Genomic DNA, 14,140 nt, shown 5'->3' with positions numbered 1-14,140 from the left:
CTACTCTGAGCAGTGGTTGGAACCAAAATTATTTTCCAATCGTTCCATTCCGGTGTTTCCGAGCAGAAAAAAGTTTGTTTATATAGTGCCTTTTCGTTACTTTTTAAAACTGTGAAATCAATATCGTTTTAACATTTAGAGTTAAAGTATTCCCCAATTAGCACCAATGTGTTTAGGTGATTACGAGAATTATAACTTCACCTAATTACAGATTTATATACTAGACATTAGGAATATTTTGGAGAAGAAAAAAATAACGTAATTAACCGGTATCAAGATTTGAAAATAACGGTTCTATTCCGGAACACTAGAGATCCCTTTTCGTTCCTCGTAAAATGTCGTTGTTTTCATTCTGTTCCCTGAACCGGTTCCAACCCCTGTCTGAGATGCTTGATACATGCGGCCCCTGAAAGCCAGGCTTTGCTGTAGTCTGAAACCACTGGTGGCAGGGAAATGCCGTCACCAGTGTGGCAGGGGGAAGAGCCGTCACCATGGTGGTGGCAGGGAAGACGCCGTCACCATGGTGGTGGCAGGGAAGACGCCTCACCATGGTGTGGCAGGGAAGACGCCGTCACCATGTGGCAGGGAGACGTCCATGTGTGCAGGGGAAGACGCCGTCACCATGTGGTGGCAGGGGAAGACGCCCGTCACCATGGTGGTGGCAGGGGGAAGACGCCGTCACCATGGTGGTGGCAGGGGGAAGACGCCGTCACCATGGTGGTGGCAGGGGAAGACGCCGTCACCATGGTGGTGGCAGGGAAGACGCCGTCACCATGGTGGCAGAAGCCCACCAGTTGGCAGGGGAAAACGCCCTCACCATGGTGTGTGCAGGGGAAGACGCCGTCACCATGGCGAAACGTTTTTTACTTGTCATTTATTTGCCTGATGTCTGATCTGGAAGCAACAGCTGTCTGGCAACTTTTTATGATATCTTTGACACCTTCTGGAAACAGAAGATACTCTACAACATAGGTTATAGTGACAGTTTAATTAGATCTGCTGATCCAAGGAGCAATCTTCTTTGCGTTCTCTGCGACTTGCTCGTACCTACAGTCGATACGTATCAAAGGCTCTCGCGTCGTTGTACCGATTAAGCTTAGGGAATTCATTATGAACTGTGTTATGAAAAGAATGAACTGTCGTCTAAGCCCTTTATGTGTCCTTGCGTCAGTTAGTATTCGTCCTACACTGGTTATGACAATAAAAAAATACTTTAAGGCCCGCCCTACCGCTATGTCGTTGACTGAAATTAGTAAAATGCAGACCAAGTTTTCAAATAATTCGAGAGGTGAACCAAGCAAAATAAAGGATACAGATATGCCCGTGACAAGAATTAAAGGTGAGTCGAGACAATGGAGCCATAGTGGCACTAAAGTAAGGTTTCAATGTAGTGCCGGGCGGATCCAGAATATGGGGTAGCACATGGATCTTACCGGAACCTCGGCGACCATTGAAGCGCACGAAAGAACACAATGTAGAAGCTAACTTCTAAGAGATGTTTATACGCCCCTTGAATTAGCAGGCCGGTAATACATGCTGTTCTCACTCCCTACAGCTATGTAAAAGGGAGCGAGCTAATTCTAGGTTTGGACACGGCCCCACCTACTACAACCAGGAGTTACACTGGTTGAGGCGGATCCCTGAGGGTGGTGTGCAAATATGTTAGGGAAGACGCAACTTGGGCGGTATGTCCGGTTTTCCACATGCACTATCAGATCCAACGATAGATGGAACTAAAAAGAGACAAACACGCAGTTGGCAGGCTGAAGTGCAGTACCCCTCTTATAGCGCGAAGCGTCAGTACCGACGGGCCCAAAAGAGGTGAAAAGAAAGCCCAGGGTTATGGAAGTACAGGCTCAGGACGTGGGCGCAACTAGCAGGAAGACAGCACCAAGGGCAGCGAATAATAGCCCATGGAGATTCTACAGGCATTATGGAACTGAGAAAACAAGGTCTATTAAGTCAATAAACTTGCTTGTAACAGATGAGCATCTATATTCGGACTGACCGGACTAGTGGGCACTACTGCCTACTACATACAACGTTTAGATAGTAGATAGACGCTTCTATGAGGTGATATACAGAACAGGACATGGCAAGAGTGTGGAGTGCAACACGCGTAGCGAGGAGTACCAATGGTCCCAGCAGGGCCATGCCAAGTGGAGGCCCCCTCAATACGGGAACAAAGGGCCACAAGGTGATCCCCCAGCATCTAGCTGTAGGGACAGAGATGCAGAAATTGCCAACAGGGGCGGGTGGTTCCCCCGACGCAAACATATAGGTCAGAACCACATTTCCTGTCACCAGAAGGCTGTCAGAAGAGGATCTAATGTTAAATTACTGAGTGTGAGGCAGGAGTTTCCGAGCAGAAAAAAGTTTGTTTATATAGTGCCTTTTCGTTACTTTTTAAAACTGTGAAATCAATATCGTTTTAACATTTAGAGTTAAATGTATTCCCCCAATTAGCACCAATGTGTTTAGGTGATTACGAGAATTATAACTTCACCTAATTACAGATTTATATACTAGACATTAGGAATATTTTGGAGAAGAAAAAAAATAACGTAATTAACCGGTTATCAAGATTTGAAAATAACGGTTCTATTCCGGAACACTAGAGATCCCTTTTCGTTCCTCGTAAAATGTCGTTGTTTTCAGTTCTGTTCCCTGAACCGGTTCCAACCCCTGTCTGAGATGCTTGATACATGCGGCCCCTGAAAGCCAGGCTTTGCTGTAGTCTGAAACCACTGGTGGCAGGGGGAAGATGCCGTCACCATGGTGGTGGCAGGGGGAAGATGCCGTCACCATGGTGGTGGCAGGGGGAAGACGCCGTCACCATGGTGGTGGCAGGGGGAAGACGCCGTACACCATGGTGGTGGCAGGGGGAAGACGCCGTCACCATGGTGGTGGCAGGGGGAAGACGCCGTCACCATGGTGGTGGCAGGGGGAAGACGCCGTCACCATGGCGAAACGTTTTTTACTTGTCATTTATTTGCCTGATGTCTGATCTGGAAGCAACAGGTCTGTCTTGCACTGTAGCAACAAGGTTTAGATTTATTTATGTTGGGATTGATGCTTTACTTACGCTCTGTCGATTATCGTACGAGAGGGACTCGTACGATTAATTGGGAATTCATTGATTTAGGGAAGAACGTTGTCTATCTTTTTGTTTGTTTTATGTTTTGTACAAGTTTATGACAATAAAAAAATATWTAAGGCCGGTCTTATGTTTGTTGATAAATATAAATGCAACAATTTCAATTAGTTTTCTGAGTTACAATTTAAATAAATACATTTGGCCCTAATCTATGGATTTCACATGACTGGGCAGGGGCGGAGCCATGGGTGGGCTTGGGTCCACCCAATGGGGAGCCAGGCTCAGCCAATCAGGATGAGTTTTTCCCACAAAAGAACTTAATTACAGATAGAAACACTCAGTTTCATCGGGTGGCCGGTATCAGACGATTCCAAAAAGTGAAGAAGCCGGATGTTGAGGTCCTTGGCTGGCATGGTAACACACAGTCTGCGGTTGTGAGGCCGGCTGGACGTACTGGCAAATGCTCTAAAATGACATTGGAGGTGGCTTATGGTAGAGAAATGGACATTCAATATTTTGGCAACAGCTCTGGTGGACATTCCTGCAGTCAGCATGCCAATTGCATGCTCCCTCAATACTTGTGTAACAAAACTGCACAATTTCGAGTGGCATTTTGTCCCCAGCAAAAGGTACACCTATGTAATGGTCATGATATGCAACACTTGTCAGGTGGATGGATTATCTTGGCAAAGGAGAAATGCTCACTAACAGGGATTTAAACATTTGTGCACACAATTTGAGAGAAATAAGCTTTCTGTGCATATGGGAMATTTCTGGKATCTTTTATTTCAGCTGATGAAATATGAGACCAACACTTTACATGTTGCTTTCATATTTTTGTTCCGTRTAGTAACTGCAAACATCAATTGTACTTATTCTAGGAACATTATTGCGTTCTGGTATTGGTCTTTGCAGGTTCCGAACGAACAGGTCGTCACTAGTTACCACAGCTACAAGGCCCTCCTACTCGACCAATCAGGGGAGGGAGTGTGATGATGCGTGTTCCGGTTTGAGGACCAAATAACTAAATACAGTCTGGAACAAGAATTAGCGACGACACTAAAATTACATTGAGRAAGGACAAAAGGGTAAGTTGTCTTTTCTTAGATAACTAGTAGTTAACTGTTGCTACTTGCATCTAAATGAGTTAGCTAACTAGCATAAGAGATTTCATTCCAAACCCCGAGGAGTTATTMTATTTGATAGAGCAACGTTGGTAGCCTTTCATTCTAAAATGAACGTTAATATATTATTGACCTGCAACAGATGCACAGCCTTTGGTAGGAAAATAACTCCGCTGTGAGCAGTTACCGTCGGTCCCGTTTAAGATGAGGGAAGATAATTACATTTTTTAATGARCATAACCTTATTTCTACTCCAGCATATTGGATGACTGTCATTCATATTCACCCAGCTCAATGTAACATTGATAGGTTTAGGCTACTACATACCATTTTCTATACCCATCATGAGGTTGCTACAACCTTGCCAAACTTAAACAGGTAGCGAACCAAAAAGTTTAGCAAAAAGAAAACGGAAGATCAGACAAAGGAATGTTTTTCTAGAACTCAATTAGGGAGCGCCAATTAAAGGTGTTGACTCTCCACATTTCTCAAGACAAGTGGAGCACTGGGCCAGCCACTTAAATAGTACCTGGGCCAGAACAGGTGAAAAACCTCCCGACTAACGAGATGGACAAGCCAGAACAGGTGTAACACATACTGACTAACGAGGTGATGCCAATCGGTGCGCCCTACATGCCTTCGTCCTAAAAGTTCAACCTCAAAATGGAAAAACAAAAACCTGTAACACCTTCCCCTTAAGACAACAAATATATCCTATATTTTTGTTGGACAAGTTTGCTCACCACCAACAGAAAACAACTTCCATTACACAACATAATCAACTTCAATGCGTTGCTACTTAAATGCGTCGCCTTCTCCAATGTTAACATAGCATTTACTGGCTGTCAACAATTAAACATAAGACAAAACACACTTTTTGTCTTTCAATTTTTATATTTTTTATATAGTTTCCTAAAACTCACAAGTTTTTTGAGAAACAGAGAACCTTTGATCAACAACAGAAGAGAACCCGTTGTCATGTCAACGTGTTGAAACCATACTTCCTCCGCTACAATCGGGTGGAGAAGTCGGGGGAAACTGACTATGGCCACTGCTGTCACCGTTGACTAAGATGGAGGAAAGCCCAATACACACTGTGCCAGTTGGACGGTTAAATAACTCTAGATAACCTTGATGTCCATTTGGCACACTTGTCAACGGAGGAAAGGGGCGACATTGTTGCACTGCTTTTGGAATATCAGGGTTTGTTCTCGGATGTGCCAGCTCAGGCAAATGTACTGGAGCATGACRTTGAAGTTGGGGACTGGGCCCAGATCAAACATCATGCCTATCGAGTGAACCCTGAAAAGAGAGAGAGGCTCCACAGTGAGGTGGAGTTCATGGTTGAACATGGCGTGGCACTACATGGCAACAGTCTGTGGAGTTCGCCCTGYATATTAGGATGGGTCTCTGCGGTTTTCTTACAATTTTTGGAGGCTTAATGTCRTTACTAAGCCGGACCTTTGCCCAGGGTCAACGATTGTGTGGACCCGTGTTGGCGCTACTAAGTACATTAGCAAGTTTGATCTGCTGAAGGGATATTGTCAGGTCCCTCTAACTGAGCCTAAGAGTTGTCTGCTTTTGTCACGCCTGATGGTTTGTTTTCCATCCTTCGTCTCCCGTTCGAGAGAGCCGGAAATGCCGGAGCYATGTTTGAAAGGCTCATGCACATCGTGCTACGGATTTGACCAGTCCGAACGTTGTTTTTCTGTTGGAGCCCCAACTGTCAGGAGGCTTTTGGTCTCTCCACCGGTGCTAGCTTCATGCTAGYTTCATGCTGAAACAGGAAAGGGCCTTCGCCAAAATGTTGCCACAAAGTTGRAAGCACAGAATCATCTAGAATATCATTGTATGCTGTAGCGTTCAGATTTCCCTTCACTGGAACTAAGGGGCCCGAACCATGAAAAACAGCCCCAGATCATTGTTCCTCCTCCACCAAACTTTACAGTTGGCACTATGCATTGGGGCAGGTAGCGTTCTCCTGACATCCTCCAGACCCAGATTAGTCCGTTGAATGTAGTTTTGTATACAGTGCCTTCGGAAAGTATTCAGACCCATTGACTTTCACTACATTTTGTTACGTTACAGCCTTATTCTAAAATAGACTAAATMTTTTTTTYCCCTCATCAATCTATGCACAATACCCCATAATGACAAAGCAAAAACAGAGCCTGAGAGGATCTACAGAGAAGAATGGGAGAAACTCCCCAAATGCAGGTGTGCCAAGCTTGTAGTGTTTTTTTAATTTCACCTTTATTTAATCAGGTAGGCCACAAGTTCTCATTTACAACTGTGACCTGGCCAAGATAAAGCAAAGCAGTGGGACAAAAACAACACAGAGTTACACATGGGATAAATAAACATACAGTCAATAACACAATAGAAAAATCTGTATACAATGTGTGCAAATGAAGTAAGAAGGTAGGGCAATAAATAGGCCAATAGTGGCGAAGTAATTACAATTTAGCAATTTACACTGGAGTGATATATGTGCTGATGAGGATGTAGTCAAATTCAACAGTGAGTGGTTTGGGAGGAATCAGTGACTAACTGCAAGCATTGCAAAGCAATAGAACTAGCCTGCTATTCAGTGGAGTGGCTGTGTGGTACCACGTCTAAAATTAAGGGTCTCTTTTCCACATTTTAAAATGATAAACATTCAACATTGGCCCTGCTGTCAATGAAGCATGATTTGTGCCACGCTCAAAACAACTGTTAACTCGGGAAACTGCACAATCTGTCTTTAGTGAAGACAACTGGGAACTCRGGTAAACGAGCTACGACTGAGGAAATACGTTTTGAACTTTCATCTAACTCAGAATTGTAAATCGGGAACTCAGGAACGACCTGAAGATCACTGACGTCATCAGTRTGCAAAGCTGTCATCAAGACAAAGGGCGGCTACTGTGAAGAATCTAAAAAATACATTTAGATTTGTTTAACAATTTGTTGGTTACTACATGATTCCATATGTGTTATTTTATAGTTTTGATGTCTTCACTATTATTCTACAATGTAGAAAATAGTAAAAATAAATAAAAAAGSTGTGTCCAAACTTTTGACTGGTAGTGTAGTTCAATTTAAGGTAATAAAATGTTGTTTTGTTTGTAAATGTACATTTGTGAATATGAAATTTGGCCAAAAGAATAATGAAATKAATTACATAAAATTGTTTCAACTCATTTATATCATAAGTAAAGAATCCAAGAAGTACATCTCTCCACAATAGTGTAAGATCTTCATAAATGTGTTCAGTTATAAATCTACTGATGTCTTGCCACAGATTCCTTACACGAATACAATACCGAAAAAGATGCAACACTGTTTCTGGGTGGTCATTACAAAAGGTACAATTTGGAGATAAAAAAACTTAATCTAGTGGTTGGCAGGATAATATTTATGAATAATTTTAATAAGTAGGTATGTATGTGGCAACATCCAAACTTTGTTCCAACAGACATTATCAATAAAACCATTCCAATAAGGCATGACATAAGGTATAGATACAACATCCTGTTGAAACAAGGCTCCTATAGCGCTATTGTTGTTGAATGGACCAAAAGAGAAACAAATCTTTCCTACTGATGAGTCAGCAGGGTCAAGGGAAGGTAGGCTCTGAGGGTCAGGTCTTGACACGTTCCTGAATAATAAAGCAACACCTGAGGGAATGGCGTCTAAAACAATGGCAACATCTTTAAGTGTTACTGGGATCTTGTAAAATGATCCTTATAACGAAGTAAAAAACCCTCTGCATTGTCACACCAATAGGATATTATTTCGGAACCAATATTCTAAAAACAAATAAGTATTTTTATTCAACATGTCCCGATTTTATTCCATATATAATATCTGTGTGAAGAAAAATKATGCTTATAAATGAAGGACCATGACAAGAAAACCTGCCGATGAAAAGCAGAGTTTCACTTGAACTGTCAATATTATAATTGCAAACTAACATGAAGTTAAAGGCCACCAAAAGTAGAGAAGACACGAGGAATAAAGTTCCACATAGAAGTGGGTCTTCTTAGGAATTGTTTTATCCAATTGATCTTAAATAATATTTTAAGGTAGTAAAGTCTAGAAAATTCAGCCCACCWTTCTCATAAGTGTTCATTACAACAGTTTTCCTAATATAATGGGTACGGTTTCTCCACAGAAAGTTGAAAAGCATCTGGTCTATCTCCTTGCTTATTTTACCGTCAAGATATAAAGATAGAACGCCATATGTTAGTCTAGAGAAACCTTCGGCCTTGGTTATTAGGACTCTTCCTTTTAAAGATAAGTCCCTCTGCAGCCATTGATTTAGCTTCTTCTGTTTTTTTTTTAATACGAGGGTTAAAATGTAGGAAGCCACGAGACTTCTGATCCTTAGTAATGGTTATGCCTAAATAAGTAAGTTCTTCTTTCACTGGAATGCCAAAATATGAAGGTGTCCCACAGTCTTTGACAGCCATGAGATCACATTTATTAATGTTAAAACATATACCAAATGGATTCTATATCACATTGATCGATATGGGAATCTGACCAGCGTCTTTCAGAAAAAGTGTAGTTTCGTCAGCCAGCTGGCTTATAATAATTTCTTTACCAGCTATGGAAATACCTTGTACAGGACTTATTTAAAGAATTAAGAAGTTGAGTGATTCATAAAAATAGAAACGGTGAGATAGGACAACCCTTGCCTAATTCCTTTCTTTAACTCAAATCTAGGTGAGTGCTTGTTTCTCCTCTACTCCTACAAGACCGTCGGCATACGCGTCATTACATCTCCCTCGTCTGATTGGTCGTTTCCCACGAACCTAACCCTATGCGTCATCACACTCCTTCTGATTGGTCAAGTAGGCGGGCCTTCTGACTTTGTGGCTGTGGTAACTAATGACGACCAAATGAACGCGAGACCAAAGACATTGCAGTATGAAGATATGCAGATCCCCGATCACACGTGTAGGTGTCATGGCGACGTTGGCTGGCTAAGCGCTTGCGTAGAAATACGTCATCGGGTCTAACAGTCGTCTCGCGCCGAACTGCGCAGGTGCAGGCCGTCAAATCAAACGCATGCCTTCGATATAGTCGTTTTTGACGAAAATGAAAACGTGTCACTTTCACGAGGTTGGAGTAATAACATGTTAAAATACTTAAACCATTGTCTCGAATCTAGGTTGTGCCTTTAGATACAAAGGACGAATGTTTCGCTTATCTAACACCAAACCACTTCTTCCCGGAAGTCTTGCGATGTTGCGCCTCTGTGTTTAAAAACTCTGTGGCGAGATCTCGGCACCATTTTGTGAAGCCACTCAAGCCTGCGAGAGTTGTGGTGGGAATATTTGTATTTTGTTGCTAGCTAGTTAACGTTAGTGAGCTAGCAAACTTGGTGTGAACTGTTAACGACTGACCAAACATAGCTTGCTATTTTTACAAGAGCAATTTGCTAAATAACGTTAAAGTGGTTTCCTAACTTTTAAACCACGAAAGTTAGCTAGCAGTCTACGGATGTCTGGAGATAATATGTCGGGCGGCGGGAGCGTGGTTCGTGGCCCAGCGGGAAACAACGACTGTCGGATCTACGTGGGTAACCTGCCGCCTGATATTCGCACTAAAGACGTGGAGGATGTGTTTTATAAGTACGGGGCGATCCGAGATATCGATCTGAAAAACCGGAGGGGAGGACCGCCGTTCGCTTTCGTGGAATTCGAGGACCCCAGGTAAGTTAGCTGACTATGCTAAAAACATAATTAAGCCGCTTTCAGAACAAACCGATAGCTAACGTTCGCTAAGTAGCTAGCCGCAGGAAGTGCTCGGTAACAACTAGCAACCCCTTAGCTAGCTCGCTACCTCGTGTTGTGTAGAGTAGGAGATATTGGTTGGTGTGKTGTTGCCAGAGTTTTACCAGAGTTTTTAACATACTATATAGGTTCTTTGATCTTTCTACTATGGTCAAGAGCCAAGTTATTGAGGTGGTCGTCCACAATCATAATTATTGTTAAACGGAGAGTTGCGCAAGATGGCGATGGGCCGGACACATGACTTTATTTAACGCTTCTTTTGAATTAGGTAATTGCATCTGCCATGGAGTCCAGTTGCATTATATTACAGGTTGTCCCAACTGCTTGCCGTTGTTTAGAAGTAATCGCGCTAACATATTTTAGGGTATTTGTCACCCTGCCAGCTACTAGTTTTATTGAGCACCGTTGCACCAACTCGCCTATCAAACTTTCTATGCTCAGCCCATTGTTCTGCGTCACAACGCTAGCAACGCTGTTAAATAAGAGCTACCCTCCCCAACCGTCTGGGTTGACCGAAGGTAACTCGATATTAATAAGGTTACTATGTGAGAGCGTCCACTGTTCGCATGGGTACACGTTGATGGCCTACGGTGACTGATCGCTGGCGTGTGTAAATCAAAAGTGAAACATTCTATTCTTCTCGTGGTTAACATTCATTCAGGGTGTAAAACCTAACAAGTGTCCCTGTCYTTTTCAAGATGTGGCAAATTTTAAAGCACTTCTTTGGTTTGAGGAAATAACCTTTTTTTCTCCTTTTATTAGGATTCATTGTTTCTAACTGGTTGCTGGGTAATTTAATTTGCGTTGAAGTCTGTAACACCAGATACACATTAGTGTGTTGGGGAGATGAAACAATGGACGCCCGTTCATTTTGAATGAAGGAAGCAAAGTGGGCGGGGACCGTTGGGCGAGGGGCGGGGCCGAAGTTGGGGAAAACGTAACTTCATGCAAATAATCCGAGACATGGCATTGTTATTTACCAATCCAAGCTCACTGTAGTTTCCAGCCCCTACTGGATTGGCTGTTGATACCTATCACTACCTAGCCTGATTGCTAGCGCCAACATGAGGGTGAAGCACGCATGGCTATCCGTTAGTAGGCAGCCTAGTGGTTAGAACTTTGTACCTGTTTTYCCCCCACCTTTATTTAACCAGGTATTAGACCAGTTAACCAGGTAGGCTAGTTGAGAACAAGTTCTCATTTACAACTGCGACCTGGCCAAGGTAAAGCAAAGCAGTGAAACACAAACAACAACACAGAGTTACACATGGAATAAACAAAAGTACAGTCAATAGAAAAGTCTATATACAGTCTATATACCAGGATTAGGGAGGTAAGGCAATAAATAGGCCGTAGTGGCGAAATAATTACAATTTAGCATTTAAACACTGGAGTGATAGATGAGCAAAAGGTGAATGTGCAAGTAAAGATACTGGGGTGCAAAGGAGCAAAAAAGAAATAACAATATGGGGATGAGGTAGTTGGATGGGTTATTTACAGGTACAGTGATCTGTGAGCTGCTCTGATAGCTGATGCTTAAAGTTAGTGAGGGAGATATGAGTCTCCAGCTAATGTGACTTTTGCAATTCGTTCCAGTCATTGGCAGCAGAGAACTGGAAGGAAAGGAGGAATTGGCTTTGGGGGTGACCAGTGAAATATACCTGCTGGAGCGCGTGCTACGGGTGGGTGCTGCTGCTATGGTGACCAGTGAGCTGAGACAAGGCAGGGATTTACCTAGCAAAGACTTATAGATGACCTGGAGCCAGTGGGTTTGGCGACGAATATGAAGCGAGGGCCAGCCAACGAGAGCATACAGGTCGTGGTGGTGGGTAGGTATATGGGGCTTTGGTGACAAAACGGATGGCACTATGATAGACTGCATCCAATTTGCTGAGTAGAGTGTTGGAGGCTATTTTGTAAATTACATCACCGAAGTCAAGGATCGGTAGGGTAGTCAGTTTTACGAGGGTATGTTTGGCAGCATGAGTGAAGGAGGCTTTGTTGCGAAATAGGAAGCCGATTCTAGATTTAATTTTGGATTGGAGATTCTTAATGAGTCTGGAAGGAGAGTTTACAGTCTAACCAGACACCTAGAATAGGTGGACAACTACAAATACCTAAGTCAGAACCGTCCAGAGTAGTGATGCTGGGAAGGCGGGCAGCGATCAGTTAAAGAGCAGGCATTTAGTTTTACTTGCATTTAAGAGCAGTTGGGGGCCACGGGAGGAGAGTTGTATGGCATTGAAGCTCGTAACGGTGTCCAAAGAAGGGCCAGAAGTATACAGAATGGTGTCGTCTGCGTAGAGGTGGATCAGAGAATCACCCGCAGCAAAAGGAGAAGGTACGGTGGGATTCGAATTGGTCGGTGATCTGTTTGTTAACTTGGCTTTCGAAGACCTTAGAAAGACAGGGTAGGATAGATATAGGTCTATAACAGTTTGGGTCTAGAGTGTCACCCCCTTTGAAGAGGGGGAGGACCGCGGCAGCTTTCCAATCTTTGGTATCTCAGACGATATSAAAGAGAGGTTGAACAGGCTGGTAATAGGGGTTGCAACAATTGCAGTGGATACTTTTAGAGAGGGTCCAGATTAGAGGTCGACCGATTATAATTTTTCGATACCGATTTATTGGAGGACCAAAAAAAAGCTGATGCGGATTTATTAAAAAAAAAATATATATATATATATATATATATATTATTTGTAATAATGACAATTACAACAATACTGAATTAACACTTATTTTAACTTAATATAATACATCAATAAAATCAATTTAGCCTCAAATAAATAATGAAACCTGTTCAATTTGGTTTAAATAATGCAAAAACAAAGTGCTGGGAGAAGAAAGTTAGTGCAATATGTGCCCTGTAAGAAAGCTAACGTTTCAGTTCCTTGTTCAAAACATGAGAACATATGAAAGCTGGTGGTTCCTTTTAACATGAGTCTTCAATATTCCCAGGTAATAAGTTTTAGGTTGTAGTTATTATAGGAATTATAGGACTATTCTCTCTATACGATTTGTATTCCATATACCTTTGACTATTGGATGTTCTTATAGGCACTTTAGTATTGCCAGTGTAACAGTATAGCTTCCGTCCCTCTCCTCGCTCCTACCTGGGCTCGAACCAGGAACACATCGACAACAGCCACCCTCGAAGCAGCGTTACCCATGCAGAGCAAGGGGAACAACTACTCCAAGCATCAGAGCGAGTGACGTTTGAAACGCTATTAGCGCGCACCCCGCTAACTAAAAATAGATCCATACCACATTGGGTAAGGTGATTTGCAGGGAAGTATATTTAGTTCGTAGATAGAACGTGAGATTAAGATGTATATGAARAAATACCGGCTATTGACACCGATATACACGTCCTACTGCGCCGCCATCTTGTGACCGAAAGGTTTTAAGATCGAATCCCTGAGCTGACGAGGTAAATTCTGTTCTGCCCCTGAACAAGGCAGTTAAACCCACTGTTCCTAGGCCGTCCATTATAACTGATTTGCCTAGTTAAACAAAGGTACAATTAAAAAACCAAACATCGGGTTACTCGGGTTCACTGAGGGTGTTTTCACACAGTTCTGAGCTGTAGGCCAATCAGTTAGACTATGTTACATTTTATTTATTTGGTCCGGTTGGTTTCATGTTGCCATGAAACCACTGCGTACATTAAACAACACGGTGAAAACGGGTTGGCTGTGGAATGTGCTTTTCTCAAACTGATGTGTAGGCAGCAGAGTGAAGTAGCTGGCTAATTAACTATTGGCCCTCTCCAACTCTGTCTGTGTTGTCATATCTTTCTCTGTGTTTGTGTGTCCYAGGGATGCTGATGATGCGGTGCACGGTCGTGATGGTTATGACTATGATGGTTACCGTCTCCGGGTGGAGTTCCCCCGTAGTGGGCGTGGGGGAGGGAGAGGGGGTGGTGGCGGCGGCAGGGGTGGGGGCGGCGGCGGCGATGGAGGAGGGGCCCCAAGAGGACGATACGGACCTCCCTCGCGGCGCTCAGAGTACAGAGTCATTGTCTCAGGTCAGTCTTTACCCCTCCTTCTCCTGTCTTTACACTGTTACCCCTCTACCACCTCCTCCAGGTCTCCTCCTGTCTTTACACTGTTACCCCTCTACCTCCTCCTCCC

The 14,140-nt window shown here is 43.1% G+C and overlaps 1 protein-coding gene across 1 annotated transcript; it reads left to right on the top strand.

The window, feature by feature from the left end:
- Positions 1-9,505: 9,505 nt before the first annotated feature.
- LOC112074894 (serine/arginine-rich splicing factor 1) lies at positions 9,506-14,135 on the top strand (the record flags this gene model as incomplete). Its single annotated transcript, XM_024141974.2, has 2 exons — positions 9,506-9,923; positions 13,826-14,135. Coding segments are annotated over exons 1-2 (522 nt in total), but the record flags the coding sequence as incomplete, so codon positions are not given.
- Between the last annotated feature and the right edge of the window lie 5 nt (positions 14,136-14,140).

Source organism: Salvelinus sp. IW2-2015, unplaced genomic scaffold (assembly GCF_002910315.2).
Source record: "Salvelinus sp. IW2-2015 unplaced genomic scaffold, ASM291031v2 Un_scaffold2872, whole genome shotgun sequence".
Taxonomy (NCBI): Eukaryota; Metazoa; Chordata; class Actinopteri; order Salmoniformes; family Salmonidae; genus Salvelinus; species Salvelinus sp. IW2-2015.
Note: the sequence above shows the minus strand (reverse complement) of the source record. Positions and strands in the feature narration are given on the sequence as shown.